The 10425-nt window shown below is 41.4% G+C and overlaps 1 protein-coding gene across 3 annotated transcripts in view; it reads right to left on the bottom strand.

Moving 5' to 3' along the window:
- FAM189A2 (family with sequence similarity 189, member A2) overlaps positions 1 to 10425 on the bottom strand; it is a 75794-nt gene that overhangs the window by 64354 nt on the left and 1015 nt on the right. Inside the window, exons 1-2 of one of the 3 annotated variants that reach the window (XM_011970148.1) lie at positions 10285 to 10419; positions 534 to 590 (exon numbers count right to left, since the gene is read on the bottom strand). In XM_011970148.1, the coding sequence (XP_011825538.1) occupies positions 534 to 590; positions 10285 to 10368 (141 nt within the window). In that variant the 5' untranslated portion in view covers positions 10369 to 10419. Of the gene's footprint in view, positions 1 to 533; positions 591 to 5637; positions 6010 to 10284; positions 10420 to 10425 lie in introns of those variants that run through there. The other 2 variants (XM_011970149.1, XM_011970150.1) reach the window with 2 other exon arrangements.

The raw sequence follows: 10425 nt of genomic DNA, 5'->3' as shown, positions 1-10425 counted from the left end.
CTGAGATTGCACCACTGCACTCCAGCCCAGGCAACAGTGTGAGACTCCGTCTCAAAAATAATAATAATAATAATAATAATAATAATAATAAATAGAAGGAATATAGAGAAAAAGGAATATGAGAGAAAATGAGTGGGAGTATAGCTGTAAAGATTGGCTGGAAGTCAATCATTATGGAACCTGGGCAATGGGTACAGTGAGTTTATTATATTATTCCCTCCACTACTGTGTATATTTAAAACTGCCCATAGTAAGTAGCTTTTTAAAAATTCTATCTTTAGGATGGGTTTAATGCTGGAACTAAAGACACTTGTATAGCACTGGGTACTTAAGGAGCTTAAAGTGAATCAGAAAACCAGCAAAATTATTATCTTACTTACTTGTTATTATCATCTGACTTCTAATATTATCTACTGTTAACTTATTTTTTTAATGAACAAGGAAGCTTAAGCATTTCTTCAGTGGTTTATATGAACAGACTTCCTACATAGCACATTTTATAAAGGGTAGCAATTTATAAGATCAGTACATACCAGGAGTATCATAGGCCTTTTCCAAGTTGTTAATCCTATGATTCCAGAGAGTATCACCTGTAAAAATAAACTATCATAAATATAGAAAATGGACCAATTCCAATAAACAAATCCTCAGTCACAAAAGTACATATTTTTAAAGATACTGAAATTTCAAAACATTCTAAATCAAACATTTAATATTCCTCCTGGATTACAGGGTTCACCCTGGTAAACCACTTTGGACTTTTACTTCCAAGCCCTCAAAGCTTTTTTATTGACTTTAATTTTGTTTTGTTTTTAAAGACAGGGTCTTGCTCTGCCACCCAGGCTGGAGTGCAATAGCGTGATCATGCCTCATTGCAGCCTTGACTTCCTGGGCTCTGGTGATCCTCCCGCCTCCGCCTCTCCAGGAGCTAGGACTGCAGGCGCACGTCACCACACCTGGCCTGTTTTATCTTAATGTCAATTAAGAACACACAATCAGAAATTAGCCTCTCCTGGTGAGTGAGGAATTACTATTTCTCAGCCAAGCTCCCTGTTCCTAGCAGCACCCAATCTGTTGCCAGGGTCAGCCTCATCGGATGCATGTCTGGCGGTATCCTTCCCTTCATCAGGTACCCATCCACTATGGGACAGGTAAAGTCTTCGAAATGGGAAACAAGGCCCTTCGGGATTTTCTCTTACCTACTCTCAAGCTTGGTTTTTACATACCCCAGCCCCTCCACCACATACCTTCCTACCAAGTACCTGCCCTCCCTCGGTCCAGCCAGGCTCCTGACATTCCTGGGCTATGTGCTTCTTTCTCTTTGCTGAAGTGCTGTGTCCTCCCAGCTTCCCTCCTAGCTGCCTGAGAACTTTTACCCATCCTGCAAGGCCCCATTGAGCAGTCACCTGCCCTGAGAAGCCCTCACTGATTCCACTGCTCCACACTCATGGAAGCCTTCTGCACACACTTCCTTTTTTCCAAAAACTCTACTGTAATAATTGAGGGATGTGTCTCTGTATTACCCACTAACTGTGAACTCCTGTCTTGTCTCTCTAAAGTCCTAGTTCCCAGTATTGTGCCCCAATTGTTGGCAATTAATATATGTTCTACAGCATTTATTTCACAAAGTGGGAGGAACTACTGTGAGGAGGAGCCCATGTTGCAAAATGACACTTGGATAAAAAACGAGCTAAAAAATCTCAATAAGAAAAAAACAGGCTGGGCCTGGTGGCTCACTCCTGTTACCCCCAGCACTTTGGGAGGCCGAGGCAGGTGGATTGCCTGAGCTCAGGACTTCGAGACCAGCCTGGACAACATGGTGAAACCCCATCTCCACTAAAATACAAAACCTTAGCCAGGCATGGTGACGCTACTTGGGAGGCTGAGGCACAAGAATCTCTTGAACCCAGGAGGTAGAGGGTGCAGTGAATTGAGATCGCACCACTGCACTCCAGCCTAGGTGACAGAGCGCAACTCATCTCCAAAAAAAAAAAAAAAAAAAGTATTATTAAAAGGAAGTGTCCAGCTGCAGCCATAAAAACCCATAAAATAGTGATATGCCTAAACTGTTCTTCTCACCTTGCCTACCCAGCCACAGCACCCCACCCTCCTCCATGTTAACAATCTAGCATGTTTACATATTTTACATATGTATGTATTTTTCTCTAAATTCTTAGTACTACACACATATGTCTATGTGTATATATACACACTCACAGGGATGTGATTTTTGTGAAAAAAATCATAAAAGATATACTTTCCCTGCCTCTTCCTTTACTCTCTCAATAAATACTTCATAGAAATCTCTTCATACGCATTGGAACAGCTCTAATTCATTTCACTTTAGTGGCTACATAACATTCCATTGTGTGACTGTATTTAACATATTCAATCATTTCCATATTAATGGGCATTCATTCTATGTCTAGTTTTTTGCTCTCACAAACAATGCTGCAGTAAACATCTATGAACACATATCTTTAAAAACAAGTGCTTTTATTTCAGCGGAAAAAAGTCCCAGGAGTGAAGTTTCTAAGTTGAAAGGTATTTCTAATTTTTTTATTTTAATAGATTCAACTGTCATTTCAAATGAGGTATCTCTGAAACCAAAGAACTAAGCTATCTGTATTTCTTCCTTTGGAGGGGAGGTATTTTGTTTGCATATGGTAGCAACAAACTATAGAAAATGTAAGTTAAAAAATATGTACAAAATGTATATATGTACAAAATGAGAAACATCAATAATCTCAAACTATATATGACAAAGATCTTTAAGGCCTCAGTGGGGAGAAATACAAAGTTTATCATGCAATATTAAACGAATAGCCAAGTAAGTCAAGGCATATACCAAGTCTGTGGATTGAAGACAAACTAAGAATGTGATTTCCATTTAAGTTGTTATATAGACTCAGCACATATTCAAGTTAAATCCCACCAGGATTCCTGTAAGCCACCGCTCTTTACAATGTTTTAGAAACTATATTCCAGCTCCAGGCGGGAGCTATAGTTGTGGCTCTTCATTCCTGAACCCAGCAACAAAGGCACACACCTACTTTTATTCAACTTCTCCCTCTCTTCAAGCCCGGTGAAGCCCTGAGGCACTTGGGGAACCCTGTGAGTGTTGATGGGGAGAAAAGCAAATAGAGGAAGCAGGCCTGGATGGTTAGAAGCCTCTCGAATGGTTAATGGGAACAGAGGTGCTACAGTTGGGGATAAATTTTTTAAGAGCTCAAGACTCAAGGAATGATGCTTCCATTTCATCTGAAAGGGAGGCAGAATTCACGGATGGGGAAAGGAGTTGGGAAAAGAAGAGAAGGAGGCAGAGTATTCAATGCCTCCACTCCCTTGGTGGCAGCAATAGCTGGAGCTCCATCAGAAATGAGTCAAGAAGGTCCCTTAACAATGTCCTTCCATGGCTCCCACTATGCCGGAATGCTATTACATGTTTAACCGTCAGTATCACGATGAGGGCTTGGACCTGTGCATACTCACTCGCACACCACTAAAGGATCCCAGAAGGCACTCAGTTAGTTACGGCAAGAGTCAATGAGTGAATGAATGAATGGAGGCCAGAGACAGGAGATGACCGTGCTCAAAGATGACTATGTAAGCCTAAACACATTTTTCATCCCCTGTGCTTCCTGAAAGAGTACAGCAGCAACAAAAAGCAACTCCATCAGCATTCTTTCCATCCAGCGCAAGATGGAACTAGCCCTGAATGAACAGGTAAGAACCTATTTTCTAACACCAAACAATCTCTGTATTATAATGAGAGGTATTACAAGTTTTGTTCTGATAACCCATTTCTTGTAGCTTATAGGAAAAAGCAGAGGCCTTTCCTTTTTTCTGATACTACAAAGAAGGGCTCTGAGGTATCCCAGGGGAGAGTCACGGTTACCCACCATAAATGGTTAATGTGCTTTCATTTTCCAAAGTAAAAATCAAATCGTTAAGATCAGAAGCTTATAATTCTACTGCCCTATTTCCCTTTGCTAATCCATTAACATGTGTTAGAGCAAAAATGTTCTGAATCATTTATCAAAAGCTGCTGTGTGTAAACACAGAGATTTTTAAAAAGCCATTGTTGTAAATATCCTGTGTTACCTTATAAATAAGCAGAAAATCATGTCAAACTTCTCAACAACCTACCCTGCCCTATAGCTCTTATGATGGCAATTTTTTAAAAAATGTGTGTGTGTGTGTGTGTGTGTGTGTGGTTTTCTTCCCTATCTGTCTAGCATAGCTCATTTAAAAAAAAAAAATTTGAGAAAATGGGCAACTGAATATTTCTAATGAAAACATGATGGTAACTATAATGTCCTACAAAAATACTGGCCTGTTCACTTTACTTTGATTAACTATGACTTTGGTGTTTAAAAACCATTGATAGAGGTTCCTGTGTATTCCAGGTCTGGTGCTTGGGTCCAGCAGTGATGCACTCTCCCATATATACTCTAGCTACACCTTCACAAAATTAGTCCTGAAGAAGCAGCATCCCACCCATTTTACAGATGAGTAACTGAGGCCGAGAGGCACAGAACTTATAAATGTGACTCTGCTGATATGCAAAATAAAGGACCAAAGAAATCAAAACTCATCCTCAAAATTATATTTTAAATATCCTTTAAATATTAAAGTAGTATTTGATTAGTATGATAAAAAATATTTACTATCATTTAACTGGTAGTAAGCATAATCTTTATGTTAGTTTTTCCTTTGGTCCACTGATTTTTCTTTATGTTTATTCACTGCAATTTTTTTTAAAAAGGTTCACCCTAAAGTTCACCAATGTCTGTCTCTTTATATGAAAGTGAAACCTTGCCAAAGAATCATGGACTCAAAGAAGGATGATCATGAATTCAGATCAGTGACTTAAAGCAGTATACAACTGATAAAGAATAACAGGGCACTCAGTGAGGAACAAAAAACAACCAATTCTCTACCACTCATCTGAAATATCTCCCAGGGATCATGCATGTCATCGAAGTTAGGAATTTTGTTTCTGAAGGAGGAAAGACAACCCAATGCAACTCTCTCTCCTCTTTCATTAAATCTAGTGCAGTGTGGCAGACTGAGTCTCCCATACCGCAGTGGAATGTAGTTAACCCCAGTGGAACCTAGTTAACTCCCATACCCCAGTGGAATCTAGTTAACCCCAGCGGAATCTAGTTAACCCCAGTGGAACCGAGTTAACTCCCATACACCAGTGGAATCTAGTTAACATTAACTCCCATACCCCAGTGAAATCTAGTTAACCCCATTGGAACAGTTAAGTGGAATCTAGTTAACATTAACTCCCATACCCCAGTGGAATCTAGTTAACCCCATTGGAACAGTTAACTCCCATACCCCAGTGGAATCTAGTTAACCCCATTGGAACAGTTAACTCCCATACCCCAGTGGAATCTAGTTAACATTAACTCCCATACCCCAGTGGAATCTAGTTAACTCCAGTGGAACCTGGTTAACTCCCATACCCCAGTGGAATCTAGTTAACATTAACTCCCATACCCCAGTGGAATCTAGTTAACTCCCATGCCCCAGTGGAATCTAGTTAACACTAAACACACCCCCCAAACCGAGAGCTAGGACAGCACAGCTGAAGACGGACACTGAGACACTCCCTTAGCCACTCACCTCCAGTCAAACGTCAGGTTGTTTTTCAAGATGGCTCATCTTTTAGCTTCATGAATTTTGGGAATAATAATATGAGTGATTTACCAGTGATACCAGGAAGAAATCGAATGCTCAGAGTGCTCAAAAACACAGACTACGTTAAAAACTCTCCCTTCAAGTTGCTGAAAGTATGAATGAAAACTATGAGAAAAGATGCTTTATAGAATTTGTTAATTCTTAAGTGTTTTAAAAAATAGATAAAATATACCTTCAAAGTTCAAACAAGTGAAAGAAGCCTCCAAAATCTCAGGCTCAGGGCTCTCTTAAGGAAATACGTATGAAAAAATATCCTTGAACTATACGGTGTTCAACAAATAGTCATTTCAAATAAATATATTTGTCTCTTGAACCTAATTTTGTATCAAATATACAAGCAAAATTTTTCAGTGAAGCCTAAAGAAGATGTGTGGGTTCAGTTGATATAGCAGGCTAAGGATCCTAATGGTCAAAGCTTGAAATATGAGGATATTCTTCTGCTGTGTTCCTATGTGGTTTCAAAGTAACCTTAGACATAAGTTGGCACTTCCATTCAACTACCTAGCTTCATATGCCAATAAAACTTGTGAATGAATAAATAAACATGGCATATCCATACAATAAAATAGGAATGAAGTACTGAGACTTGCCACAGCATGGATGAAGCTTGAAAACATGCTAAGTGAAAGAAACAAATCATAAAAGACCACATATTATATGATCCCATGTATATGAAATGTCCAGAACAGACACATCTACAGAGACTGAAAGTGGGTTAATCAGTGGGTGGCTAGAGGTGGAGGTGGTGGAGAATGGGGAGTAACTACTCAAAACTTTGGGGGTGACAAACATTTTCTAAAACTGTAATAGTTGCACAACTGTGAATTTACTAAAAACCACTGACCAGTACACTTTAAATGGGTAAATTGTACGGCATGTCAAAGCTTTTTTTTTTTTTAATTCTGCAGTTCTCGACTCATACTCTTCCAGCACTTTTTTTTAATAGAAACCTTAGTTTAGCTATCTTTGAATTAGTTACAATGTGCTATCAAGCCCATTTCTTTTATAAATACATACTAAAATACTAATGGCTGAAGTTGTGATACCTGGAATTTGCCTTAAAATAATCCGAGGGTGGGGCCGGATGTGGTGGCTCACGCCTGTAATCCCAGCACTTTGGGAGGCCCAGGCGGGCAGATCACGAGGTCAGGAGATCGAGACCATCCTGGCTAACATGGTGAAACCCTGTCTCTACTTAAAAAAACACAAAAAAAACTAGCTGGGCATGGTGGTGGGCACCTGTGGTCCCAGCTACTTGGGACCGAGAATAGTGTGAACCTGGGAGACAGAGCTTGCAGTGAGCCAAGATCGCGCCATTGCACTGCAGCCTGGGCAACAGAGCAAGACTCCGTCTCAAAAAAAAAAAAAAAAAATTATCTGAGGGTGTTAGGAAGGGGAAGCAGTGTTAGGTATAAAGTGGTCATGTGTTGATAGCTACTGGGTGAAGGGTAAAATGAGGGATCATTACACCCTTCTTTCTACATTTGTTGAGATTTTTTAAATTTTCATAATAAAAGATTTAAAGTTAAAGGGAGTAGTTCTTCGAACTGCCCACTCAATCCTACGCTGGTTCTATTTTTTTGTAATAAAAATACACACATTGAAATATATATAGATGAAATGTGACACCTGAGATTTGCTTCCAAATAACAAGAGAACTTAATCTCACAAATGGACTAGGGAGCACGAAGGATCTAATTCCTACCCTGCTTGGAATATTCATCCTTCCTGAAGTTTATCAGAAGACACAAGGCCCGCAGCAGAGCCCGGGAATTGGGTACAAACGAAACCGTTGTTGAAGCTGGGTGAAAGATACATGTGGGTTCAACATATACTGCATAAAATGTAAACTTTTCCACAACACGAAGTTTTTCAAAAACAACCTCTGTCACATGCATAAATTCAAAACATGTGATACAAGGCTTTTTCCCCTAAAGCACCAACAGAGTCATGGTGCCTAAAGCCATCCTCTTAAAACTGTATTTAATTAATTGTTCTACAAATACAGTATCTATTGCTTCTGTTGTCACTTTGTAAATTCTGAGATCAATCCCAGGATCAAGTCACAAAAAGCAGGAATAACCAACAGTTATAGAGTTGCATATAGACCGGGGTTTGGAGGGTATGGGGAAGAATGGGGAAAGACATAGCAGAGAACTTGTCAGTTCCAAATCACTGATTTCTTTTTCTGCTCTGCTATGCCCAGACTTGGAGACAAGGACATACCCAGCCAGCAGACCAGGAGTATTTATCTATTTATTTTATTTTATTTTATTTTATTTATTTATTTATTTTTTTTTTGAGATGGAGTCTCGCTCTGTCGCCCAGGCTGGAGTGCAGCGGCGCGATCTCGGCTCACTGCAAGCTCCGCCTCCCGGGTTCACGCCTTTCTCCTGCCTCAGCCTCCCGAGTAGCTGGGACTCCAGGCGCCCGTCACCGCCTCCGGCTAATTTTTTATATTTTTAGTAGAGACGGGGTTTCACCGTGTTAGCCAGGATGGTCTCGATATCCTGACCTCGTGATCCGCCCGCCTCGGCCCCCCAAAGTGCTGGGATTCCAGGCATGAGCCACCGCGCCCGGCCCAGACCAGGAGTATTAACCTTCACCTTCTGGTTGAAGGCCTTTTTTCTTTTCTTCTTCTTTTTTTTTTTTTTTTTTTTTTTTTTTTTTTTTTTTTTTTTTTTTTTGGTACTTCATCAAATTCAACTGTGGCTTGACTGATATCTAAGTGCATTTACCTCTGAAATGATTCACAATAGTAAATGATATCAGCTTTTAATTTTATAAGACAAAAAATAGTTTTTAATAATTCTAAACTAGCTATGTTTGAGAAGACAATAGATCACGATTTTATGAAGAGCAAATTCCTAAAAATATATGCAAGATTATTACTGGCCCATAGTATTTAGAGAAACGAAATGCACCCACTCTTTGGCTGGATTTAGTCAGACAAGTAGAATAGGTAGCATAACAGGTCTAATTCCTACCCCATCTGGAATATCCATCCTTCTGGAGTTTTCCTGAACACTCATGGAGGCCAGCGGCAGAGCCCACAGGCAGGGCCACTAGGGTGGCATTTTTTTCTACATGAGGCACAAATCGTGGTCTTCCCTCACCACAGCACAGCATGTACCCCAATAAGATCATTCAACATGAAAGTATTTCAAAAGGAAAGCAAATTGGCACTGGATGAAGTATACAATTTCAGGCGAGTCTCAAGGAACCTAATGTTCTTATTTAAACAATTACTTTGGGTTCAACTAGTTCTTCGAGTCCTTTTTTTCAGTTTGGTCTTGAATTGCCGTATGTGTGAAACTGCAAAAGCAGTTCTTACCATTCAGGACATACACTGATTACAGATCTTACTAAAAACTAGCAGCATTGCTAGACTTTCAGATTTACACAGTGAGTTCATAGAAAGGTTATTTACGGCCGGCTGTGGTGGTTCATGCCTCTAATCCCCACATTTTGGGAGGCCGAGGCAGGAGAATCACTTGAGCTCAGGAGTTGGAAGCCAGCCTGGGCAACATGGGGAAACTCCGTCCCTTAAAAATAAAAAATAAAAATTAAAAATTAAAAAAAAAAAGATATAAAGAAAGGTTATTTACTTTACTCATCTTCCATAGTCATCCCACAAAGATGTGTTTCCAAGTCTCTCAACCCCCAGAAAACTTCAGGGGGTTACATGCCTTGGACATTGTGCGATTGTTAGGAGGTGGAGGCGAGTGACCACCCGGTGTCCGTAGATACTGGCTGGCAGCAGCTTTTCTCTGAAGTTGGGCACTCTTTGGCCCCAGGCTCAGCGTTCCCGGTTGGAGGAGTGGGTCCTGGAGAGCAGACATCTCTAGCTAGCTGCTGCGTGCTCCAGGACCTTTGGCCAGCTCGCCCCTAATGACAGGTCCCGGTTCTCACAAACTGAATTCTGCACAGCAGCCTGCATGGCTCCAGGAACCAAGTGGGGTTAAGGCCCTCCTTTAATGACCAGGTACAAGCGCCAGTTCACACACACCCTCTCATTACCTCCTGAACTCGTCTGGGAGTCGAGCCACCCTACACATTTCACATTTACGTGTGTCTTAATGGAGAATAAAACAAGCGATGTGTCCGAAACTGTCCCATCCCACAAATACACCTACTATGTGCCAGGCATTCTTGATACATCGGTGAACAAAAATGATCAAAATCCCTGCCCTCCCAGCACAGACGTTGTCAGTGCAGCAAATACTCAACGACCAAAAGAAGTTTAATCACTTTCCTCCCACTTTCCTGCCACCCACACCCTGTCCTTCCAGTCTCCCAAAGAGCTGGGTGTCTTTGCTTAATTCTATTAGCTTAACAGGGACAATAAAATCCTTCAGCCTGCGCGCAACAGACACTACCCAGGTGCAGCCCAATTCACCCCTGAACTCGACCGTCGCGGAACATTTTTCTCCAGGCTCCAAAAACTTCAGGTGGCGTTAAGGCTCCCCCAACTGCAGCCCTGGAGGCCAACTAAGGGACAATGGAAGGGTACGACCAGAGCCCCCTATCCACGGGATGACCGGGCGAGCGGGGCGCGCGCGCGGTACTCACCGAGGAGCCGGCCCAGAACGGGCACGAGTTCTTCACCTGCGGAGAGCTGCTCAGCGACAGCGCCCCGAAGCTGAGCGCCACCATGCAGCAGCCCAGGATCAGCTGCAGCAGCCCGAGTGACAGCAGCGGGCGGGCGGGCAG

Source organism: Mandrillus leucophaeus, unplaced genomic scaffold (genome assembly GCF_000951045.1).
Source record: "Mandrillus leucophaeus isolate KB7577 unplaced genomic scaffold, Mleu.le_1.0 Scaffold93, whole genome shotgun sequence".
Taxonomy (NCBI): Eukaryota; Metazoa; Chordata; class Mammalia; order Primates; family Cercopithecidae; genus Mandrillus; species Mandrillus leucophaeus.
This window is presented reverse-complemented; position numbering and strand designations above follow the sequence as displayed.